The following is a 26,392-nucleotide window of genomic DNA, read 5'->3' as shown; positions in this document are numbered from 1 at the left end:
AGAGTTCCTCGTGGTAGTGTTTTAGGCCCAACCATCTTTAATGACCTTGCTTTCATCATAAAACCAGATGTGGGGATGTTCGCCAATGATTGCACAAAGTTCAGCAATATTACAACTCAGATACTGAAGCAGCCATGTCCAAACGCAGCAAGACCTGGACAATATCCAGGCTTGGGCTGACAAATGGCAAGTAATGTTCATGCCAGACAAATAGCAAGTAATGTTCATGCCATTCAAGTGCCAGGCAGTGACCACCTCCAGCAAGAGAGAATCTAACATCACCCCTTGACACCCAAGGTATTGTCATTGTTGAAGTCCTTGTTGCAACTAGGACTGGACAGCAAGGTCCCAGAATGAAGCACTGGCTCAGAAGATCATAACATTTTACTATTTTTAGAAAACATGGAGGAATTGAGTTACAGAATTGCCAATTTGTTTTTAAAGGAAAAAAATTATTAAACATGAAAAGTTTTTAGACATTTTATAATACCCCTTCACTCCACCTGATCTTCACAAGCATGTAGATTTTAAGGATAAGGAACCAGTTAGAAACCAAATGGCTGATGCCTCTGAATTGATCTTTCATTGATGTTTCTTCTAACCCCCCAGATGACTTTATCATGAATGTTACCAAACTCCACTCTCAAAAAGGCATACTTTGAAACTTTTTTTCAAACAGCGTTTTCCACTGGCTGTTTTCATCAGAAATCCACCTCCAAACAAAGCTTCTTCTTCACTGTTCTAACAAGAATCAGTATCCAGGTTTTCTAACTCTCCTTTCACGATTCCCTTTGTCTTGAATGTTTTTACACAGACTCCAAAATCCAGCCACAGATTACTCCACAAGTGTTTCAACTAACGTCCAACAAATACCACAAACCTTAGAGCTACTTCACATATCTTTCTGGCTTCTCACTAGCCAACTCCTTTTCAACTCTGTCTGTCTTCACTGAATAGTGAACAGTTCTAGTTATAATTTCTCTTTTAACTTCAGGTTTCCTGGAAACTTCTCTTCATTTGTTTAGTTTCCTTAACTAGCTGTTCTTTCGATTTCTGGCAGTGGCTTTCTTAACCACTACACCATTGTATGGAGGATTAGCAAGGTAGATACGGGAGGTTACAGGGATAGAGCCTGGGAAGAATTGTTGATCTGTGAAGGCTTAATGGGCCAACTGGCCTCTTTCTCCACTGTAGTGATTCAATGCTCTAAACTCCAGCTCCAAGACTGTAATGTGATGGGTAGCTAAGTCGGCTTGGCAGTACCCTGCATCATCAAGCAGGTTATTACAGTATAGGTGTTGCTCGATAGCACTGTTGATGGCACCTTTCACCACCTTCCTGGTGATCGAGAGGAGGCTGATGGTAATTAGCCAGATGGGTTTTGTCTTGCTTTTTGTGGACAGACCAAACTTTGGCTTTGTCCACATTACCGGGTAGAGTATTTGATAAATTGAATGTGGGGATGATTAGGCTTTCAGCAGGGATGCGCTAGAAATGTGCAGTGTTGTGTAGTTGAAGGTAGGCAGTTTTGGTGATGGACTCCGGCTTAAACAAGAATTAATGAGTGGTTAGGAAGAGAATGGTAGAAATTTGCAGTCAAAGCATCTATTGCATCCTAATCCGGTGTCTGCTTCTCTCTCAAACTGAGTAACTTTGGAATAAGTTAATGACTCTGGTACATCATTCTGTCCACTCACTCACAAGAAAAGTTTTTTATGTAAGGAAAATTTTTGATAAGAATCTACCCCTAATTGTACAATAACAGTGCTTTTTTATACATCTTGCTGCTTTCCTCAGTTGCTGCAGCTCAGAATGAAATATAAACAGCAACTTAATACTGTTCTAATGAGAAGACTTGCTCTAATCCTGTCCTCTGATCTTATTCTTGGGGCGTGAGCTCAATCTAAGATGAGGGAAGGTGTACAGGTAACTTAGATTTAAGTGATTTACACCAAGAAACGTTAAAGCTTGTGGTCGACTTCCCAGAGATGCAGCTATGTGGGGAAATTTAACAGAATTGGAGAGAAATTTGAGGAGACTTATTAATAAGTAACTCAAAGGTGGAAGAGTCCATTACTAGGGGCATAGGTTTAAGGTGCAAGGGACAAGGTTTAAAGGAGATTTGTGAAGCAGGTTTTTTACACAGAGGGTGGTGGGTGCCTGGGCCTCACTGCCAGGAGAAGTGGTGGAAGCAAATACGACGGTGAATTTTAAGGGGCACTGTGACAAATACATGAATAGGATGGGAATAGAGGGATATAGTCTGGGGAAGGGTTTTAGTTCAGTTGGGCAGCATGGTCGGTGCAGGCTTAGAGGGCCAAAAGGCCTGTTCTGGTGCTGTAATTTTCTTTGTTCAAGAGTTATTACATTTTAAAAACTGGCTAGATGGATTATGGAGCTTTTCGTAATAGCGTGCTGTACTGTAATCATTTACTGTCTTATTTAACAGAACAGTCGGACATTCACTTTTAATCAAAATGAGGAAGAAGTGAGGAAGGTAAGAAACTGATCAAAAGTCTTTTATTATCGAAAGGAAAACTTGCTTGAAATGCAGTGCCATTTTACAGTCAGTATACTGTTGAGTTGTATTGGCTTGGAGATCTGAAACATCAATCCCGTGGACTTGGAAATATCTGAAATGTGATCATCCTCGTCCACAAAATGGTCTTATATTTTGTTCATTGCAATTTTAGCTAAGAAAATCAGTGTTTGTGTTGCAAGAGGCTTGTGCAGATGACACAAGGTTTCTGAACCACAGCAGCAAGCTGAAAATTTTAAAGTTTATTTATCAATGTCACAAGTGGACTTATGTTAACATTGTAATGAAGTTGCTATGAAAATAGATAAAATTGCCCTGATCTACCAGACCGCTGGTTTTAGAGTCCAAGCAGCCTTTGCATTTAGCTTGGAACCTACTGCATGAGGCCAGTGGTGCAGGGACCTGAGAGCAAAGTGCAGCGTAAAGCCATCCCCACAACCTGCTGTAGGGTTTGGTCTTCAGCTTAAGCCTCAAGGCGGCCTCTAGAGGCTCAAGTGAGGGAAGACTGATCTTTCGGCTCAGAGCTTGGTTGTTTGCTTTACTGTGCTGCGTTTTGCAATGAAACTGACTGGCAAATATCTTAAATTTACCAAAAGGCTCTTTAAATTTATTCAGTTTCTAGGTTGCGGCAAAGTTAAAGTTTATTTATTAGTCACTAGTAGGTGCATTAACACTGCAATGAAGTTACTGTGGAAAAAAACAGATTTATATTGATGTACCATCTTTCACATCCTTCATGTCCCAAAGCATTTCATAATTAATTAATCTCCACAAAATCACTGTCAAAATGTAGGCCTACACAATATCCTCCAAACACACAACATGAAGAACTAGTCAGTCTAAATTTTGTTTGATATGAAGGAAGAGAATAGGCTACTTTTTAATACTGCCATCAATAATCTACATCCATCTGTGGGTAACATCACAGGTAATGATAAATCGCGGAAATATTACATAATCGTTTCACTTTGGTGTTTACCAAGGAGTTGGAACAGCTTGACAAGACTTTGAATGATGAGATCAGGAGTGAAATAAGGCCATTTAAAATATATTTTAAAAATGGGGGATGTATTGAATAAACTGAACAAATTCAGAAGGTAAAGATGCTGTTCTGATGGATTGCATCCATGTAATTTCAAAGAATCTAGCGTAGAAATAGCAAAAGTACTTCCCGTCTTTAAGAACTCATTAGAAAATGGTGTCGTTCAGGGGACTGGGGGGATGTTGATCAGAAACTGAACTGGATTAGCCCCATAAATACTGTAGCTTCAGGAGAGGTCAGAGGCTGGGAACCCTGGGGCGAGTAACTCGCCTCCTGACTCCAATGCCTGTGTCTGTCATCTACAAGGCACGAGTCAAAGTGAGATGGAATACGCTCCACTTCCCTGAATATGTGCAGTTTCATCAACTCTCATAAAACTCAATACTGTCCAGGGCAAAGCAACCTATTTGATTGGCACCCTTTTCACAAACATTCATTCCCTACACTACATAAGAACATAAGAACATAAGAAATAGGAGCAGGAGTAGGCCATCTAGCCCTTCGAGCCTGCCCTGCCATTCAATAAGATCATGGTTGATCTGTCATGGCTCAGTTCCACATTCCCGCCCTCTCCCCATAACCCTTAATCCCCTCTCTTATCAAAAATCCATCAACCCGCGTCTTAAAAATATTTAGCGAGGTAGCCTCCACCACTTCAACGGGCAGAGAATTCCAGAGATTCACCGCCCTTTGAGTGAAGAAATTCTTCCTCAACTCCGTTCTAAACTACCCCCCCTTTATCTTGAGGCTGTGCCCCCTAGTCCTACTGTCCTTTCTGAGCGGGAAGAGTCTCTCCACCTCTATCCTATCCATCCCATTCATCATCTTATACGTCTCAATGAGATCTCCCCTCATTCTTCTAAACTCCAACGAGTACAACAGTGGCAGCAATGTGTACCGTCTACAAGGTGCTCTGCAATAGTTCACTGAAACTTCTTAATCAGCACCTTTGAAACCCACAACCACTATTACCTAGAAGAATAAGGTCAGCAGACACATGGGAACATAGAGTTATGGAATCCCTACTGTGCGGAAGTTTCCATTCAGCCCATCGAGTTTGCAGCGACCCTCCAAAAATAACTGTACCTGGGCTCTCACTCCTGCCCCTATCATTGTAATCTCAATCCATCTGACTTGCACATCTTGGGACACGGCAGGGCAATTTATTGTGGCTAATCCACCTAACTGGCACGTCTTTGGAGGAAACTGGAGCACCTGGAGGAAACCCACAGAGGCACAGGGACAATATGCAAACTCCACACAGACAGTCACCCGAGGCCGGAATCGAATCTGGTCCCTGGCGCTGTGAGGCAGCAATGCTAACCGCTGTGCTGTGGAAGTTCCCTTCCAAGCCTTCACCATCCTAACTTGCAAATGTACCTACACTACAGGGATTGCAGTGGTTAAAGAAGGCAGTTCACCAGAATCTTCTTGAGGGCAGTTATAGATGGGCCATAAATGCTGACCCAGCCAGTGATGCCCACATCCCATAGATGAATTTAAAAATTGGCCAGCTTGTGTTGTATATCCAATGTATTTATATAATCTGCTGTCAAATATTAACTCTGACAGCATGATTACAAGGGCACACATTCAAACTAATAAAAGCAAAATGTCGGCTCTGATGCCAGGAAGGTGTTTACCCAGAGAGTGTAAAAGACTTTGGGGAAGAAATTCCTGAAATCACATAAGAGATTGGATTTAATGATGAGAGCTCTGAGAAGCTAAGAATGACCTTCCTCTCCCATATTCTCGGGATGAAATACATTTTTCCCTCCTTGGATTTCTGTTCCCTTTGTTCTTCGGACACAAGTGATGTTTCGGTGTCACTTTTTCTACCCACTTTCGATCCCAATTCTGGCTGCAGATCAGGCTGAGAGGAGATTTGATAGAGGTGTCCAAAATCACAAGAGGACAGTAGATGGGAAGAAACTGTTCCCACCCCTCATGTAAGGATCAGGAATGAGCGGGCACAGATTTAAGGTGACTTACAAAAATAATGTGATAATGAGCAGCTTTATGTGATCTTGGTTAGGGGAGAAAATCTTTTTTACACAGTGAGTGATCGGGGGCTGGAATGCTCTGCTGGCAGGTTCAATCAAGGCGTTCAGAAGGACATTAGATGATTACTTGAAGAGAAAGGGAAGCAGGTAGAAAAGAAGCCATGGAGAGCCAGTGCAGATATGATGGGCCAAACGGCCTTATTGTGCGCCGAAACAATTCTGTGCTTCTAATTCTGAGTTTTTGGAATTTTGTTTTCTTATCTATTCTGCGCAGTCTGATTTTAAGATAACTGAGATTGTGAGGGCCAATTGCTGCTTCAATATCTCAACGTCTATGGGACAACAGGCAACAGAAATTCCCTGCTTCATTTCTGCAGAGGACACAGCCTGCGTATAAGATGCTTTCTACCTTTAGTGCCGAGGCTTCTTGTCCTGCATGTCGATATGGTGCTTGAAATGGCTGATTGTTGTGTGTGTGTATATTTTCCTCGTTGCATTTAAGAGCCCTATCTTCTCAATGAAGCACTGACAATGAGGGTTAATCTGGCTGAGCTCAAACACTCCAGGTGGTTCTGGCTGCTGTGGGTTAGTAAGAGAAGTGTAGGCAGCAGCTTCGCGAAAAACCCCCAAACTTGTTGCTAGGAGACTTGACTAAATACTTTTAGCCATTTGTGTTATTTATAGATTTAAAAAAAAAATTGTCTGCCAGTGGTTGTGAACATGCAAGGCTTGTACAAATGCAAACTTCATTCAATGTGATTCTAAAGTCCCTTTTATCTTATTTCAACTCTTTGTACTTTCTTTTGTTTGCTTGTTGCACACCAGTGGCTTAGAGGATGTTTAGCTAGGCAAAGTTATGCTGCAGCGAAAAGACAAGCTAACAGTACAGTGGATCTCCTCGGGGCCCCTGAGCTGGCTGGCAAGGGCAGCAGAATCCTTTGTCCCTGCTCGAGATTTACGGTGACCTCCGGGCACCCTGTTATTCTGGTCTACTTTGTGCTGCTTTATAAGTCAAATGAGAAGGTGATCACCGACCACACCGTTTCTGATTCCTGGTACAGTCTCGGACACTTGGTTTAGCTGCTGCTTTCAAGATTAGCATCGTGGGTGACAATGGGAATTCAAATCCCAGTTACGAATCATTGAGCCTTCTCGCCATTTAACCAGAACGCTGGCTCATTCTAATTTCCTCCTGCCTCTTTCCCTGTATCCCTTCAATCGCTCCACAGCAAGGATTTCCATGTGCAAGTGTGAGCAAAGCTCTGTCGGGGCACAATTAGCAACTAGACAACAGCTATCAGAATGGGTGGCAACTAAGCAATGTTTTAGTTTATTTATTAGTGTCACAGGTAGTCTTACATTGACACTGCAATGAAGTTACTGTGAAAATCTCCAAGTGGCCACACTCCAGTGCCTGTTCAGGTACACTGAGGGAGAATTTAGCATGACCAATGCCTTGAACCAGCACGTCTTTTGGACGACAGAAGAAAACTGGAGCACCCAGATTAAACCCATACAGGCACGAGGAGAATGTGCAGACTCCGCACAGACAGTGACTGGAGCCAGGAATTGAACCTAGGTCCCTAGAGCTGTGTGTGGAGGCTTTTTCAAAAAGAATTGAAAAAAAAATGACCATTGTCGTTTTCTGGAAAGCATTCGTACATTTTCTAAGAACAAAGAAAACTACAGCACAGGAACAGGCCCTTTGGCCCTCCAAGCCTGCACCGATTGTGCTGCCTGACTTAACTAAAACCCCCTACCCTTCCGGGGACAATATCCCTCTATTCCCATCCTGTTTGTTCAGACATGCCTTAAAACTCACTCTCATATCTGCCTCCCCCAGCAGTGAGTTCCAGGCACCCACCACCCTCTGTGTAAAAAAAAAACTTGCCTCGTACATCTCCTTTAAACTTTGCCCCTCACACCTTAAACCTATGCCTCCTAGTAATTGACTCTTCCATCTTGGGAAAAAGGTTCTGACTATCCACTCTGTCCATGCCCCTCATAATCTTGTAAACTTCTTCAGATTGCCCCTCAACCTCCGTCGTTCCAGTGAGAACAAACCAAGTTTCTCCCACCTCTTCTCATAGCTAAAGTCCTCCATGCCAGACAACATCCTGGTAAATCCTTTCCATACCCTCTCCAAAGCCTCCACATCCTTCTGGTAGTGTGGCGACCAGAATTGAACACTTTGTTCCAAGTGCGGCCTAACTAAGGTTCTATAAAGCTGCAACATGATTTGCCAATTTTAAAACTCAATGCCCTGGCTGATGAAGGCAAGTATGTTGTATGCCTTCTTGACTGCCTTCTCCACCTGCGTTGCCACTTCCAGTGACCTGTGTACCTGTACACCCAGATCTCTCTGCCTATCAATACTCTTAGAGTTCTGCCATTTACTGTATATTTCTTATCCTTATCAAACCTTCCAAAATGCATTACCTCACATTTGTCCAGATTAAACTCCATCTACCATCTCTCCGCCCAAGCCTCCAACAGATCTGTATTTTGCTGCATCCTCTGGTTCTCGTCGCTGTCCAATCTTTCTGTCATCCGCAAGCTTACTAATCATCACTCTCATCACTTTAACTTTGCAGTAAAGGGACAGACGTGGGTGGAAGCCCCAAGATTGGGAGTGGGGTGGGGGGTGATCCTCAATTAAGGAAAAGAGGAGGTGCTTTGGAAGTACAATTGTGGAAGATAACATGGTCAACAGAGATGACAGTGAAACCGAAGAATGGGATAAAATCCTCAAAGGAAATTGTGGATAGTGGTATAATTGAGGTAGCTGTAGGAGTCATCTGGCTCATAGTGGTACAGTATTTATGGGAAAAAAACATTTCTAGAATAGAAAACCCACCTAGTTATTTTAAATTTATACTGTGAGTTAGCTAAATACTTTTGTGGAATATTCACAGCACAGAATTGGGCCATTCACATATTCCAGTTTCACGCAAGCAGTTTTAAATGCCTTGTCAAAACGTCAGTCATTTTCCTAACACAGTCGTGATCTTTTCAGGTGTTGGTTCTGAAATGTAATGTTTAACCTTTGTGGACAATTTCGTAACAGCCTGTCATTTTATGGTTGACAGAAAATCTGTGACGAGTTGCTGAAAGTGCTGCAGAAAGACATGGGACCGTCCTGTCAAGCCACCTGTTTAGAAACAATCCGTATTCTTTCCAGGGACAAGAAGGTTTTGGCTCCTTTGACGACCAGGCCGGCAATGTTGGCCCTAATGAGGCTGGCTGGATTGGAGTATACACAGAGCTCGATGCCCGAGAAGGCCAATTTTGGTGTTATAATTGAGGCTTTAAAATGTCTGTGCAACATTGTGTTCAACAGCGAGAAGGCGCAGCAACTTAGTGTGGACTTCAAGATTGCTGTTGGAGTCTGTGAGCGCTTAAAGATGCACAGAGACAAAAACTTGCCTCATGAGATTAAGTTCTTTGACTTGCGCCTCCTTTTCCTGCTGTCAGCATTGAAGATGGACATCAGGACTCAGGTAAAGGAAGAGCAGGGGCTCCTGTTGCTGACCGATATCCTGGAGAGTACACTGGACATCAAGTGGTCAGATACGTATGTGGTTGCCGAAGATTGTGGGCATGCTCCCTTGACTAAAGAGAAGGCGGATTTTGCCATGGAAGCACTAAAAGCTCTTTTTAACGTCACCTATGACAGCAGCCAGAAGAAAACTGATGAAGTAAGCTTCCTGTATTAATCTGATGCTTCATGGCTTTGTGCGCAGGTATTCAGATAGGAGAACAGATGTTTGAGAGATTATCTTGTGTTGCCCCCTGAAGATCTTACTAATTTGAGGTACAGTAAACAATAGTAGTCTCAGTATTGGAGCTGAGAGGGCGTTGTTCCTCCTTAGTTCCAAAAATTCACGACCTTTGAGAGAAAAAAAGTCTCCTCATCTCTGTCTTAAGTGGAAGATTCATTTTTAAACAATTTCCCCTAGTTCTATCTCTCTCACAAGGATCTCCTCAGGATCTTACATGTTTCAATAAGATCACCTCTCAATCTTCTAAACTCCAGTGGATTCAGGCCTATCGTTCTTCATAAGATAACCGAACCCTTCCATTCCAGGTATTGGTTGAGTGTACCTTCTCAGAACTACTAACACATCAAAATCCTTTCTTAAATAAGAAGTATTGTGTACAGTTTTGGTCTCTAGATGTGGTCACACCAGTGCCCTGTACAACTGCAGCAAGAAGATTCCCACTTCTATATTCCATTTCTCTTGCAGTAAATGACAACATTCCACTTGCCTTCCTGATCATTTGCTGTAGCTGTATACTAACTTTTTGTGATTTATGTGTCAGAACATCCAGAATCCTGTCTATGTTTTAAATATTTCCAGCTAGCTTACACTTGTATTCTAATTTCTCCCTTCTTATTAAACCTTTAGTATTTTTGGTTTCTTTATATCCTGTCCAATCTTCAGACCTGCCACTCATCTTTGTAGAATTATATGCTTTTTCTTTCAATTTGACACAGTCAGTGATTTAGCCACAGTTGGCACATCCTTCCTTTAGTGTTTCTTTCTCACTGAAATGTATCCTTTCTAATGGTTCTGAAATATCTCCTTAAATATCTGCCCATTGCATCATGATTCATAAAATCCATACATTGCAGAAGGAGACCATTCGACCCAATCTACACTGAAAACAATCCCACCCAGGACCTCTCACTGTAACCCTACCTATTTATCCCACTAATCTCCCTGACACCAGTGGTCGATTTTAGCATCGCCATCTAATCTAACCCTGCACATCTTTGGACTGTGGGAAGAAACTGAAGCACCTGGAAGAAATTCATGCAGACACGGAGAGAATGTGCTAACTCCACATCGATGGTCACCCGAGGCCAGAATTAAATCTGGGTCCCTGGCACTGTGAGGCAGCAGTGCTTGCCACTGTGCTGCTCACTGACCTCGCCCTTAATTCATTTTAGCCATCTCTGCCTTCATGCCCTCACAATTACCCTTATTTAAGTCTAAAACGTTAGTCTTAGATCCACTCCTCTCTCCCACAAACTCAATGTGAAATTCAGTAATAATATGATCTCTGCTACCAAGTGGCACCTTCACACGATGGCACTAATTAATACTGTCTCATTACACATTACCAAATCTCATATCCTGCTCTCTGATTGCTGTTGGAACATGCTGGTCTAAGAAACTGTTCAGAAAACTCTATGAACTCATCATCCTGGCTACCTCTGCCAGTCTTTCCAAACTGATTCTGCATCTTGATCACCAGAGCTAAAGTAATTTCTCTCTGTTGTATCAATGTCATCTTTAATTAATAGTGCCACTTCTCCACCTTGTCCTGGTTCCCGTCCTTCCTAAATGTCACGTGCTCTCAGAATATTCAGGTCCCAGTCTTTGTCATCTTACAGCCTTGCCTCTGTATCAGATAACACATTTTCTTCAATCTGTGCTGTCAATTCATCAGTTTTATCCTTTATCGCATACTATCCAAGGAGCCTGCCATCCTTATCCAGTCTGGAGCTGTGTGTAACTCCAGTCGCACAACAAAGTCATCGTATCTTTGTATCAAATTGCTACAATTAGCACAAATAAGGATGGGCAATAAGTACTTGTGATGCCCACATCCTGAGAATTAATAGCTTTAAAAACAAGAGAACAAACGTGCTGGCTTGTGCGAGAGCACGAGTGAGGCTGAGAAAAAAATCAAGCCTAAAATCCTGCTGTATTCCGCTGATGCCATTCCCGCTGGCTATAAAACAAGGAACATTTGCGATATACTGGAGCTTTTCTTCCTAGCGAATTGTTTACTTTAGTAGCACTAATTTCTTTCGGGCAGGATGACGTCCATCAACACCGAAACCTTGCTGCTATTCTCTGCCACTGCTTGCTATTAAAGACCCAGACTGAAGACAAAACTGAAGAATTTCACAGGTGAGTACATGGCTTGTAACAGCAGCGCCTTTTTCCTTCCTTCCCCTGTCCCTGCCCCCCAACCTCATTTACCAATGATGTAGCGTTGGACTGGGTAAACACAATAAGAGGTCTCACAACACCAGATTAAAGTCCAACAGGTTTATTACTGCTACCAAATAAACCTGTTGGACTTTAACTTGGTGTTGTGAGACTTCTCACTGTGTCATTTACCAATTGCGCGCATGAGTGAAAATAGGAATGAAACTGATGTGGAAAAACAATTATTTCGGACTTTTGCCTTGGAGCCCGTCTATATAAATGGTCAGAAAGAAGCTTAGAGCCAGCATTATAGTTAGTTGCATCTTCAGTCAGCACAGCTGTCACTTGACAGAGGGGATCAGAAAATAGTAGGGGGGGTTTTCCAAGGTTTATTTTAAATTTGTTTCCAGGATGTGGATGACCCCTGGCTATGCTTCATTTTACTGCCCACCTTCTGTCGTAGTTGTTTGTGAAACTTGTGAAAAGGGCTAACCGTATCCTCGTGGGTGGACCCGTGTTCAAGGTTCCCTTGGCTGAGGGGTATTAGTGAAGCAGTTGGGTTTTTCTGACAGCCTTGCAGCTTTGTGATCCGAGTCCCGATCTGTTGAAGTTGTTACTTGACTGCGTATTATCATTTTCCAGCTGAGAGGTGCAAAGAAAGCTGCCCATTCAGTGAAGGTTTTAGAACCTCAGAAGCTGCGGTCGGGCCTGCAATTTCATCATTCACATTTTACTCTCAAAATCGAGACAGTCGCAAGATGCCTCAGCACTTAGGAGTCACTTAGTAAAAGTTTGTTATGTCTTTGCTGCTTTGAAGGGTTTTCATAAAATAACTCGCCATTAAGTTAGAAAAGTGTGTTTCATCTGGGAGCTCACTGCTGCAGTGCAGAAATGTGAGCTTGTCTTATTTCCATGCTTGCTGGGGACATTTTGCCAAAATGAGACAGGGATAGCTATCCATCACAGACTTGATGTATTCTCTCTCCTCTGGCAGGAGGCCTGAATTGTTGCAATTTTTTTTTAGTACAAAAGTTTGACATGATTATTGCTGTAAAAAAAAAAGCACAGAACATTCATTCTCCTGAAAATAATTAATAATTGTGCATTAAAAAAAAATGAAACCCCTAATATAAAAGACTAACAGTTAAATAAATGCACACTATGTAGAAGGTATGGCAATATGACGGTTTGGAGACTGACCAGTGATTTTTTAAAAAAAAATTTGTTCATGGACTGTGGGCATCACTGATTGGGCCAGCATTTATTGCCCATCTCCGAGGGCATTTGAGAATCAACCACATTGCTGTGGATCTGGAATCACAGGTTGGCTAGACCAGGTAAGGGCGGCCGATTTTATTAGTGAACCAGATGGGATTTTACGACAATCAACAATGGTTTCACAATCATCATTAGACTTTTTAATTCCAGATTTTTTTTATTGAGTTCAAATTTCGTTGTCTGCCGTGATGGGATTTGAACCCTGGTCTTTGGATTATTAGTCCAGTGACACTACCACTACGTCACTGCCTACCCTTGTGATTGTGAAGTCAAATCCCATCAAGAAAAAATATGAAATTAAATTCAATAAGGGAAACACAAATAGCTACTGCTATAAAAATGTGACTGCTTCACTGACGCCTTTCCACAGTTTGACCCACGTAGTTTACTCTGAAGAAGCGTCAGAGCTGCTCTGTTAATAAAGAAGGCGCACTATTGGAAAGCTTCTGATAGTGACATCCAGAAGATCAGAGAAAATAAGTTGAGAGCAACCCATCCAAATGGGGAAAAATCATTGAATCTCTGATCTTTCGGTTCACATTGCAATTGCTACAACATCAGGTGCAGATGTGATAATACAGGAGCCTTCATTATCAGCTTTGGGCTCACTGGAAATTGGGATTAAAATTGCAGAACCAGTGATGTTCACTGTGCTAAACCAAATCTCTTGTAATATGGCATCCACTTTCATCGCCAACCAAGGAGAATCCAGTCACAATCTGTCCTGTCCTGTGTTTAAACTGGCATTTATATCAACGGCCACCCAGTGATACTGCTCCTCCAACCTGTCAAGTACTCAGTACTAGAACATGTGAATGTTCACAAACTACAATAAGCAGTAACGCACATTATAAGCATGTCCACCACTTGCCAACCTTCCACCAATTTCTCCCTCATCTTCTACTCTTGCGAGTTCAATAAAACCTCTGGTTCTATTGTTATCCTTCTCATAACCCTTGAACAATGCACTTCCAAACTTCAATAACTCATTCTGCCCATCTTTCCTTTCTTTCCTTCTCTTTGGAAATGTAGGTTTATTCATTTAACCTGGAGAAAGATCATTCTCTCCCAGCCTCCCAATCATTGCCATCTGGAAATGCAGAAATATTCATGCAGGAACTTTCACTGAGTTTCCTAATGTTATGGAAGCTGCTAATCACACTGCTAATCACACAGCTGCCCGACAGACTGGAGAGACTGATTGTGGACAAGTCCCCAGGACCGGATGGAATGCATCCAAGGGTTCTGAAAGAAATGGCGGAGGTGATAGTGGATGCCTTGGTGGTTATTATCCAAACGTCGCTGGATTCCGGGGAAGTGCCGGAAGATTGGAAAATGGCTAATGTTACGCCGTTGTTTAAGAAGGGTGGCAGGCAAAAGGCAGGGAATTATAGGCCGGTTAGTTTAACGTCTGTTGTAGGTAAAATGTTAGAATCCGTCATCAAGGAGGAAATAGCGAAGCATCTTGAGGGGAATTGCTTGTTAGAGCAGACGCAGCACGGTTTCGTTAAGGGGAAGTCGTGTCTGACAAATTTATTGGAGTTCTATGAGGATGTGTCTAGGGCGGTGGATAGAGGAGAGCCGGTGGATGTGGTCTTTCTTGCTTTTCAGAAGGCGTTTGACAAGGTACCTCACAAGAGGTTATTGCAGAAGGTAAGGGGGCATGGAGTTGGGGGTAGGGTGTTAGCGTGGATAGAGGATTGGTTGTCAAATAGGAGGCAGAGAGTGGGGGTTAATGGGTGCTATTCGGATTGGCGGTTGGTGACTAGTGGAGTGCCCCAGGGGTCGGTGCTGGGGCCTCAGCTATTTACCATTTATATAGATGATCTGGAGGAGGGAACCAAGTGTGTGGTGTCAAAATTTGCTGATGACACCAAGATTGGTGGAACGGCAAATTGCGCGGAGGGTGTGGAGAGTCTGCAGAAGGATCTAGATAGGCTGAGCGAATGGGCCAGGAACTGGCAAATGGAATTTAATGTTGGCAAGTGCGAGGTGGTCCACTTTGGTAGGAATATGGTAGGAAGGACTATTACTTACGGGGCGAAAAACTGCAGCAGGCGACGGTGCAGAGGGACCTCGGGGTCCTTGTGCATGAGTCGCAAAAACCCAGCCTGCAGGTGCAGCAGGTGGTCAGGAAGGCTAATGGGATGCTGGCCTTCATAGCGAGGGGGATTGAATATAAAAGTAGGGAGGTCTTGCTGCAGCTGTATAGGGCATTGGTGAGGTCGCAGCTGGAGTACTGTGTGCGGTTTTGGTCGCCGCACTTACGCAAGGATATTTTGGCCTTGGAGGGAGTGCAGAGGAGGTTTACTAGGCTGATACCGGAGTTGAGGGGGTTGAGCTATGAGGAGAGGCTGAATAAATTAGGCTTGTACTCGTTAGAATTTAGAAGAATGAGGGGAGATCTCATTGAGACGTATAAGATGATGAATGAGATGGATAGGATAGAGGTGGAGAGACTCTTTCCGCTCAGAAAGGACAGTAGGACTAGGGGGCACAGCCTCAAGATAAAGGGGGGGCGGTTTAGAACGGAGTTGAGGAGGAACTTCTTCACTCAAAGGGTGGTGAATCTCTGGAATTCTCTGCCCGTTGAGGTGGTGGAGGCTGCCTCGCTAAATATTTTTAAGACGCGGGTTGATGGGTTTTTGATAGGAGAGGGGATTAAGGGTTATGGGGAGAGGGCGGGAATGTGGAACTGAGCCACGACAGATCAGCCATGATCTTATTGAATGGCGGGGCAGGCTCGAAGGGCTAGATGGCCTACTCCTGCTCCTATTTCTTATGTTCTTATGTTCTAATCACCTCCGATTATTCATCAGGATCAGCCTGATCCATGATTGCCAGTATGGCCTTTGGTACAAAGCTGATTCTAGTACTTTTTTCATCTTTTAATACATGCCTTCAGAATCCTGTTGATAATCTTCTGTTACTGTCCTGGTGATTTCTATATCCTTGAATAGAGCCTTACACCTTGCATTTCTAAATAAGTTAGCACTGTAAGGTCTTTAGTGCTGACTCTCATGGAATTGCATGTCCTGCTCCTCTTTCTTAGTTCCTCTCATTGTTTTGTCTCCATTACAGTTTGTGCCATCCTCCGCCTTTGTGTCTTTGACTTTAGTGTTTCTTAGAGCTCCGTCCTCTTTCCCGAAAATTGTTTCTTATCTAGGTTCCAGTTCCAATCTTTCACATGAACTTTCTTCAGATTGTTTAATTTCACTGCTCCAAACCCTTCAGTTCTCTCAATAATTTAATTTATTTTTTATTCATTCGTGGGACATGGGCGTCACTGGCTGTCCAGCATTTATTGCCCATTCCTAGTTGTCCTTGGAGGGCAGCTGAGAGTCAACCACATTGCTATGGTTCTGGAGTCATGTGAAGGCCAGACAGGATAAGAACAGCAGATTTCCTTCCCTAAAGGGACATGAGTGAACCAGGTGGGTTTTCCTACAATCAGCAATGGTGTCATGATCAGTGGATTCTTAATTCCAGACATTTTCTATTGAATTCAGATTCTACCATCTGCCGTGGCAGGATTCGAACCTGGGTCCCCTGAATATTAGCTGAGTTTCTGGATTAGTAGCAATAATACCACTAGGCCTCTCCAGTGCATCATTGTCTCACTGAAGACCGTGGAAAGGAAAATGTCTGCAAAGAATTGTTAGAAAAGGATTGTACCTCTAACCAACAAATAGCTCCAGTTATCCCTCGTGCATACATTTTCCTCTGGATGCTAATATTGCAGTAGTTGACTTTGACTTAGTAGCTCCAATGTCTGAGATGCATGAGGCAGACTCCATTCTCTCTGTCCAAAGTCAATGTTCTCGCGTCATTCCAGCGTCCGTTGACTGTCTGAAGATTTCTACAGACAGCCTGTTACTGGTTCACCTTGGGTTGCTCGGTCAGAGCTCACCATGTGACCTGATGGGCCATCCACGATGATGGAAGTTTGATGACATGCCCAAACCAACTGTGAATGAAATTGGAAGCTATCTTAGTGTTTTCTTGCCTCGGTGCAAGGTGTAAAATCCCACTGATATATGCCTAGAACGCTTCAGATTGGCATCAAAGGCCTCTGATTTCCTTTCTTGGCAGGTTTTCAGGTTCCAGACTTCACAACTTTATGGGAGAGTGGAGAACACATCACACTTTCAGACCTCAGCTTTGTTTTCAATAGTTTGTTTTTACAAGAGTTGGAATGCCTGGAAAGCAAACTTTTTTAAAATGTTTTTTTTCCCTTTATTAAGAGCAACCAGAGGCAAATTAGATTTTTGTCCTCCGTTTATGAACATTCTTGATCTCCCTATTTTCCTCTCCTGGAAGTCTAAGTCTGTCCAAGAGTTGAATAGTGCTCCCATAGCTATGGAGATTCCCAAAGCATTTCTGTGTTGCTCCTAAAATTGATCCAGTGGAAAGCTGGCCATCGATTGAACTCCTCAGTGTAAGCTTTCCCTTTTCTTTTACTTGACCCCTTCTCCTTTGAACTTTCCTCGCTCATCTCATTCAGTCTCCTACACTGCTACACACTCTATCTGTGTTGAAACCATGAATAGCCTTGCAAACTCTGACTCCAATTCATTCCCTGTCAAGACCATGGAAAGCCAAGCTAGTGAAATGTAATTAATACTTTGTGATGCACTTTAACTTGTAAATCTTTTCAGCTGCTGTGGTAGTCTACAGAATGGACTGTCTTGTTTCTTTTACACTATAGAGTAGCAATGGAATTGAATAAAAATTTTAAAAATAGTATATTTTATTTGATTTTTATTTTAATACAATTGCAACACAGATTGAATGTATTAAACAATGAATGTAAAGAATTGTTTTACTCCAGTCTGGATTATGAGTCTTGGGGGAATACAGAATCAGGAATTTGAGAAACCATTATAATTTATGCTCTCACTTCTCTCTCTCAATTCAGCTTGCTAGTTGCTTGATTTTTGATTACCCGTTGTAAAGAATTGTGCATCCTAGACTGCCTCCCCTTCATCACAGGCTCTGAGGGTAACAGAACAGTAAATAAATAACAAATAAGAGCAAATTGAGTCCCCTTTTAATGAAATGTGGCACAAGACAGATTAAATGGTTCTGATTTGTAATTAACTGGATTTAATCTGCAGCAGGCTGGGAGAACCACGAGTCATAAGCTCCCTCTTTTGGAACGTTTGAGTTGTTAAATTGAGTTGAATGTCGCCAGCTGACTGATCTGTGTCAATGTGTGCACATTGTGGACGGGTTATGAGAAGTGACGAGAAGTGTCGAGAGCCTTATTCAGTGTATTGGTCAGGAGGGGGCTGAGAGCTGAGGGGGTGAGTGTCATCCAGGGATGATTAATGGGCTCTGTAGGGTGCAATAAGGACTAATATATGCTCAATACCAGTGTGCATTTCTACCTCCTAGGGGAAGAATGCTAATGGCTTTGTGTCGACCTATGTATGGTGGCAGACTTGGTGGAAGCTCAGGAATTTCATACTCTTTTCTGCAAATAAAACTGTCAGTGGAGTGACAGAGATCAGAAAGTCAGGCATCCATTACTGAAAAGAATAACTGAAACACACTGATCCATAAAATTAAGTTTAAAGTTGTTGGAGAAGCTCCTTTGCATATTACTGCATGAAAGGGGACCTCACAGCAGAAAAGAGTGAAATATGCACACTCAGGAATTGCAAGGAGGCAGACTCTGGATCAGACACCTCAACCTCTGCTAGTTTAAAAGATCAGAAAATGAACAAAACATTTAGAAGATCAGACGAATTCCTCCCACAGGAGTTACTGGAGATAGCATTAGGTAAGAGCTTGGGCTACGTTTTACAGCTGTTTGCGAGAGCTGGTCTAAGCGAAGAATTTGGAATAACACTCCTCACTTCTGATTGCGTATCCGCATCTGAAATCCTAATGTTAGGACTTGTTGTCTTTTGAGAAAAGTGTGCAACAGGCTGCCTGCATTGTAATATCTTCAGTCCCAGTTGTGTTCATCAGCTTGTAATGGCTGTTGTTTTTAGTCCAGTTTAACACAAGTGATATTCAGGCATAAAATACAGTTTGTGACTTGTTCTTAATTTTATCTGAGGTCAGCTTTGTAATAATTATTTGTGATGCTATCAGAAGCAGTAATGCTAGTGTTACCTGCAAACTGTTCAAAGCCTGATTTGGGTGCAAAGCACTTTGATGGGAGGTGGAATACAGAATTAGAATGTAGCAGTCAGGTGTGGAATATGGATTCAGAGGTGGGGCTGCGGGGGGGCGGTTCTCTGTGTGATTGGAAGAGCTTTTGACACAATGAAGGTCCTGTTTGTTTGAACATGTGAGTTTATGTTTTTTCACACAATTATTCAAATTTTACAATCGGTGTTTTTCACATGCCCTGAACACATTCCTCTATGGCAAGTTGCTAAACTAATGATGGAAAAGAATTGAGTCTCTATAGGTTGCAAGTAGTTCTCTTCTTTTGAGAAAAAAATGAGGGGAATATATACAATCCTATATTTGGAAGATGGCACCATCCTGCTGAACACAGCTGTGGAAAAACCAAAATCTTGGTTAATGGTAAAAGGAAGTGGATTTCTTTCTCCTGGTGATAGCATGCTGATGCAAAGAGTTGTTCCATTTTGAATGGTTGATGTAGCTTTATCTGTTTGTTCTTTATAGTGGTGAAATTATGGCTGAGATTTTCCAGTTCACGCTTGCCAATCTTGCCTTTCTCTCACAAGCAACATTTGGTAAGACCGTGAGATATAGAAAACAGAATTAAGCCATTTGGCCCTTCAAGTCTGCTCTACCATTTAATCATGGCTGATATGATTCTCATCCCCATTCTCCTGCCTTCTCCGCGTAATCCTTGATCCTCTTGTTGATCAAAAACTTATCTATGTTTGTCTTAAAGACACTCACTGACCTGGCCTCCACAGCCATCTGTGGCAATGAGTTCCACAGATTCTCCACTCTCTGGCTGAAGAAATTCTTCCTCATCTCAGTTTTAAAAGAGCGTCCCTTCACTCTGAGCTCTTGCCTGTCTCTCCCACAAATGGAAACATCCTCTCTATGTCCACGCTGTCTTGGCCTCTCAATATTCTGTAAGTTTCACTTAGATCCCCCCCCACCCCCGCCATCCTTCTAAACTCCTTTGGAGTATAGATCCAGACTCCTCGTTCACTCCTCATATGATAATATGGTGTGCACTTAAACAAAGACTTGTGTTGCACAAGGAAGTAAGGAAATTATACTGGTGCAGATCAGAATTCCAGAGGGGATTTCCCAACATAGGTAGTTACTGTGCTGCATTGTCTAATTTCCATTTATGATTAATTTGAGAGTGATGTAAATTATGGATCAGTTTTCTTGTTCTCGCTAGTAAAAGCACATGGGCTAGACACGTGAACTGAGTTTTTAGATTGTTTCCTCTTGTTGTGTTTTTAATTATTGTGAACTAAATCCAATGGGACACTCAGGATTCTAATCTTCTTTCTTCAGCCACACAATCAATCTTCTGAGCAGCATTCCGGTGTCAGGCCTAGATCTCCTCTTCAGCCCGAACATCAAATGTGGAACAGTTGACTACGACGGGAAGAAAATGGATGCAATTGAGGTTTTGCTGGGTTTCATGGAAAAGAGAATAGACAGAGTAAGAGAATAATCTGTTTATTTAACAGCAAGTTTGCCAGCGCACTTGAGAATAATGTTACATTTGTGCTGAGGGAGAGATTCCCCAGTTAGGCTAAGACACAACGTGTGCTAAAGTCCTGTGTTCTACATTCCCCAGCCAAAGAAACAACTCTATCTGGGGCATGGTGATTTATTTATGGGAAAGAAATGAAAATGACAATGCATACTTTCCGTTAGTAACATCTTATGTGACTCAGCTTGATTATCTCCTAGCCTGCATTTCCTGCCTGTACCACTGCTTCACCCAACAGCTCTGTGAGATATTGGGAATAGGAATTTAGTTATTAATTATCTCAGGCATTTTTCAGGCAACACTTGCTGAATTTTAGGGGCCAGCACCAATGTAGTTAGGCTATTGACTTTGTTTTTCCATGTTCCTTCTTTTAAACCTCGATGCAGAATAATCCAGGGAAATATCAGAAGGTTGGTTTGGCGCTGAGGCCAAGAGAGATGAGAAGACAACCTGAACAGTTCCTGAATATTGGCGTAGGAAGGACTTGTACAACAATTTTATTTTCACTCGAACTATGATTTTTAATTTGATTATTTACACCTTTTGTTTTTGGTAGGGGTCCAATTTAAAGGAAGGATTGACTCCAGTTTTAAGCGTTCTGACAGAAGGTTCCAGAAAGCACAGAGATATGAGAAAATATATCCGTTCACGGGTAAGGACTTGAGAAGTTCGTAAGAAAAATAAATAATTTGACTCTTTCTTTTCCCTCCCCTGCTGTAGAAGGTAACAGAATTCAAATGAAGTATTGTAAAACAATCTAGTTGCCAACTAGCTAACTTTAGCTAGTTTCTGGCTATTGTTGGAAAACTGGGAGGTGAACATTCATACTAGAAAAATAAAGAGCATTCCAAGAACCCACACTTTTCCCATTTCTTGTACAGCTTCCTCGAATCTCCATGGATTTCAAATTAATTAGTCATTTTCATTGTGAGGCTTTGTCAAAGAATTTCTGGAAGGTTAAATAAACTGCACCATACAAGCTCTCCCCATCCATTTCACCTGTGGCATCTTTGAAGTCGAGGGACTTGTCAGACAGGATATTCCCTGTCCTAATTCCATGCTTATTCAGTGATTTACTGTGCCGGTTCCCCTCCAAACTACTCCATAGCACCTCTGTTATAGATCCCTTGCAATTAATCTTGTATTAATGGCCCCTTGTCCTTAATTTCTCAACTATGATTTTCTTATTGACTTCATTGACATAATCACAGAACTGTTACAACTCAAGAGGCAGACATTTGGCCCGTAGTGTCTATACCAGCTGTCTGAATGAGAATCCCGCTGGGAGCCACTGCGTTGCCTTCTCCCCTCAGTCCTGATGTGGAGATGCAGCATTGGACTAAGGTAGGCACAGTAAGAAGTCTCACAACACCAGATTAAAGTCCAGCAGGTTTATTTGATAGCACAAGCTTTTGGAGCGCTGCTCCTTCATCAGGTGAGTGCAGGATTTAGTTCACAAACAGGGCATAAATAGACACAAGCACAATTACAAGATAATGGTTGGAATGCAAGTCTTAACAAGTAAACTGGCAACCCTGAACATTCTTCCTTTAAATAACAATCCAATTTCCTTTTGAATGCTTCATACATAAAAAACATAGTTCGCAATTTAACATTCAGAATAAAGCAACATAGAAACTAGAATCAGGAGTAGGCCATTCAGCCCCTTGAACCTACTCCGCCATTCATTTTGATCAAATTCAATATCCCGATTTCCACCCCCCCATTTCCCCCATATCCCTTGATCCCTTTTGCCCCAAGAGCTACATCTTTTTACCCCAAGAGCTTTTTAAAATCAGACAATGTTTTGGCCTCGACTACATTCTGTATTAGTGAATTCCACACATTCACCACCCTCTGGGTGAAGAAATTTATCCTCACCTCAGTTATAAAAGGCTAATCCCTTATCCTCAAACTATGACCCCCAGTTCTGGACTCCCACATTATTGGGAACATTCTTTCTGAATCTACCCTGTCTAACCCTTTTATAATTTTATAAATTTCTATGAGATCCCCTCTCACTCTTCGAAACTCCAGTGATTATAATCCTAACCAACTTGTCTCTCCTTGTATGACAGACCCGCCATCCCAGGAATCAGCTCAGTAAACCTTTGCTGTACTCCCTTTTATAGCAAGGACATCCTTCCTCAGATAAGGACTCCAAAACTGCACACACTCTCCAGGTGTGGCCTCACCAATGCACTGTACAGCTGCAGCAAAACATCCCTATCCCTATACTCAAATCCCCTCGCTATGTAAACCAGCATGCCATTTGCCTTCTTTACTGCCTGCTCTACCTGAGTGCTTACTTTCAGTGACTGATGCACAAGGACACCAAGGTCTTGCTGAGTATCCACTTTTCTCAATTTACACCTATTCAAGTAATAATCTGTTTTCCTATTATTGCTACCAAATTGGATAACTTCACATTTATCCACATTATATTGCATCTGCCATGCCTGTACCCACATATTCAGTTCTGTCCAAATCACGCTGAAGCATCCTCCTCACAGCTCACCCTCCCAACCAACTTTGTATTATATCCAAATTTGCAGATGTTACATTCAGTTCCCTCTTCTAAATCATTAATATATAGTGTGAACAGTTAGGGCCCTAGCACAGATCCCCGCGGAACCTTGTCAGTCACTGACTGCGAATCAGAAAATGACCCATTTATGCCAACTCTTTGCTTCCTATCTGCTAACCAGCTTTCTATCCATCTCAATACATTACCTGCAATGTCATGTGTTTTAATTTTAACACTTCTATCAAATTCCCTCTCCACCTTCTCCATGGTGGAGGGGCAAACCCAGCTTTTCCAATCAATTAATGTAATGTGAACCCTTTCAAAGAGCATAGCTGTAAACGTAATCCAGCTGCATACCATGGTCAGTTCCTGATCTGGCTTTGAAATGTTGCTGTCGTGAAAATAAATAATTTATAATAAAGTGCAACTTTTACATGGTTAACTGACTCTGCTAACTATGAAATGACAAAGCTGATTGATTAAGACAGAAGCTGGTGGCAAGGCAGGGAATAGGGAATGACCACATAGCAGCTGCCACACATCAAATAGCCAATTACACAACTTCAGACAAGAATAACATTGCAGAGATGCAGTGATGGTGGAACCCACTCAAAATAAGAAAAATTTAATACCCTGGTTTGTCTTAACATTTTTAAGTATTTTAAGGTTTGCAATTCTCAAAGCACAATCAGGAACCTCAACTTGTACGTGATATGTTTTTGTGACATTTGAGGTGTAAAGAAGTGTTGGTATAAATGCCAATCTATTTTTAAAAGTTTATTTTTCAGTTGTATTCAATATCTGGTGTAATCTAAACTGTTTGCCCTGCAGTTACATTGATAATTGACAATGAGTGATCTACGATTAAATAAATATTACCCAGTAAGTTCAGAACATTCGTGCTGTAGTTCATCTACTATCATGTGGTTAAGAAGGCATATGGTGTACTGGCCTTCATCATTCGAGGAATTGAGTTTAGGAGTCGAGAGATAATGTTGTAGCTATATAGGACCCTGGTCAGACCCCATTTGGAGTACTGTGCGCAGTTCTGGTCGCCTCATTACAGGAAGGATGTGGAAGCCAGAGAAAGGGTGCAGAGGATATTTACAAGGATGTTGCCTGGATTGGGGAGTATGCCTTATGAGGATAGGTTGAGGGAGCTCGGCCTTTTCTCCTTGAAGAGACGAAGAATGAGGAGTGACCTGATAGAGGTGTATAAGATGTTGAGAGGTATTGATCGAGTGGGTAGTCAGAGGCTTTTTCCCAGGGCTGAAATGGTTGCCACAAGAGGACACAGGTTTAAGGTGCTGGGGAGTAATTACAGAGATGTCAGGGGTAAGTTTTTCAGTCAGAGAGTGATAGGTACGTGGAATGGGCTGCTGGCAACGGTGGTGGAGACGGATTTGATAAGGTCTTTCAAGAGACTTTTAGATAAGTACATGGAACTTAGAGGGTTATGAGTAAGCCTAGTAATCTCTGAGGTAGGGACATGGTTGGCACAACTTTGTGGGCTGAAGGGCCTGTATTGTGCTGTAGTTTTTCTGTGTTTCCATGTTTCTATGTGTCAAAACATCTTCCTAAACTATTGCCATTTTTTGCATTGGCAGGTCCTTCCTCCTTTAAAGGACGTAAAGAATCGTCCAGAAATTGGCACCACGCTCAGAAATAAGCTGGTACGGCTCATGACCCACATCGACACTGGAGTGAAACACACTGCAGCAGAGTTTCTATTTGTACTGTGCAAAGAGAGCGGTGAGCACGATTGCATCTTCTCCTCCTGTATCCTTTATAGTGGTTATTGCAAGAGGCCGAACATTTATCATAGAATCCTACAGTGCAGAAGGAGGCCTTCTGGCCCATCGAGTCTGCACCGATCACAATCCCAGCCCGGCCCTATCCCCATAACCCCATGCACTTACCGTAGCTAGTACCTCCAGACACTAAGGGGCAATTTAGCATGGCCAATCCACCTAACCCACACGTCTTTGGATTGTGGGAGGAAACCGGAGCGTCCAGAGAAAACCCACAGAGATTATGTGCTGACACAGACAGTGACCCAAGACAGGCATCGAACCTAGGTCCCTGGCGCTGTGAGGCAGCAGTGCTAACCACTGTGCTGCCCATAAAATAATACTGCCCAACGTGGGGCTTGAACCCACAACTCTGAGATTGAGAATCTCATGCTCAATTAACAGAGCTAGCCAAGACCATTTAGTTTCTGATTAACAAGACATTGATTAGTGATACTTTGCTAAATTGTATTAAGCTGTGAGATGGGAAAGCAATATCTGGTCATTATCTATCTCTCAATATATTAAAAAAAAACTGAGATTACATTCTGTCAACTGCTTTCAGTGAAAACTTTCTATACAAGACCATCACATTGTAATCAATTGTAATCACCATTGTAACCAATGGTGGCGCTATAGGGCATGGTTTTTACATGGAATAGAACAATATAGCACAAAGGAAGGACATGCTGCCTCTGCCAGCTCTGAGTTATCCAGTTAGTTCCTAACCCCCTAACCTCATGACTTCTCTATCTGCACTGCCACAGAGAAGCTGTCAATTCGTCTGACCATTTGGTCTCCCAAATTGTTATTCCTTTCTCCTCTTTAACTAAATGAAAATGCAAAATCTTAACTACTATGATTAGTTCATGACTTTTTAAGACGCCAGTTCAGTCTCATCTGTCAGACTGGATCGCTCAACCTGTGCCTTTTAACCGGAAGAGTCCACTTTGTCTTATTCCCTGAGTGCTAATAGATAGAGGCAGGTATTTTGGCATGTGGATGGAGGGAAGAAAAAAACTGGGTAATCTTTTGGATGTAGCATCCACAACAGAACAGGATCTGAGTGTGGGCGATTGGTGAGTCTACGATCAAATAAATACTTTGTTATTAAGAAAACCAAGGCAAAGTTAACTCTCCCTTTCAAATATTTTGCTTATCCCCAATAGAGCAAGTTAGTGGCAGCATAACAACTTAATTTAAATTTTTCCTCTTAATTCTAAACAATGCTAATTGATTTTCAACTTCTATTAGGAGATTATATGTCCAGGAATGTATGTAACATACTGACGAACGTTGCTTTTTTTCTAGTTGACTGCTTGTTGAAGTACACGGGCTATGGTAATGCAGCAGGGCTACTTGCTGCCCATGGGCTACTGGCCGGAGGGAGGGGCGACGGGCAGTATTCTGATGATGAAGACACGGATACCGAAGAGTACAAAAGTGTCAAATCTTTGTAAGTTTCTTCTCAAAGCTATTTTGGTGTTTTGAGGAATGCAAGTATAAGAAGTATTTAAAACCTCAGTTTTTGCAGCATTGAAAAGGAGTGGTGGCTAGCAAACTTAGCAGAGGGTGGGAGAAAGTATTGTTTAAATT

General features: G+C 42.2%; 1 protein-coding gene across 1 annotated transcript in view; it reads left to right on the top strand.

Annotated features, from left to right (window-relative positions):
- Nucleotides 1–26,392, top strand: part of ric8b (RIC8 guanine nucleotide exchange factor B) — a 56,922-nt gene that overhangs the window by 14,877 nt on the left and 15,653 nt on the right. The window contains exons 2-8 of the mRNA XM_080191365.1: nucleotides 2,450–2,497; nucleotides 8,674–9,282; nucleotides 11,414–11,508; nucleotides 20,275–20,425; nucleotides 21,036–21,131; nucleotides 24,614–24,758; nucleotides 26,108–26,252. Of these exons, the coding sequence (XP_080047491.1) occupies nucleotides 2,450–2,497; nucleotides 8,674–9,282; nucleotides 11,414–11,508; nucleotides 20,275–20,425; nucleotides 21,036–21,131; nucleotides 24,614–24,758; nucleotides 26,108–26,252 (1,289 nt within the window). The remainder of the gene's footprint in view (nucleotides 1–2,449; nucleotides 2,498–8,673; nucleotides 9,283–11,413; nucleotides 11,509–20,274; nucleotides 20,426–21,035; nucleotides 21,132–24,613; nucleotides 24,759–26,107; nucleotides 26,253–26,392) is intronic.

This window comes from Carcharhinus amblyrhynchos, chromosome 6, assembly GCF_965287045.1.
Source record: "Carcharhinus amblyrhynchos chromosome 6, sCarAmb.v2.hapA, whole genome shotgun sequence".
In the NCBI taxonomy this organism is placed as follows: Eukaryota; Metazoa; Chordata; class Chondrichthyes; order Carcharhiniformes; family Carcharhinidae; genus Carcharhinus; species Carcharhinus amblyrhynchos.
Note: the sequence above shows the minus strand (reverse complement) of the source record. Positions and strands in the feature narration are given on the sequence as shown.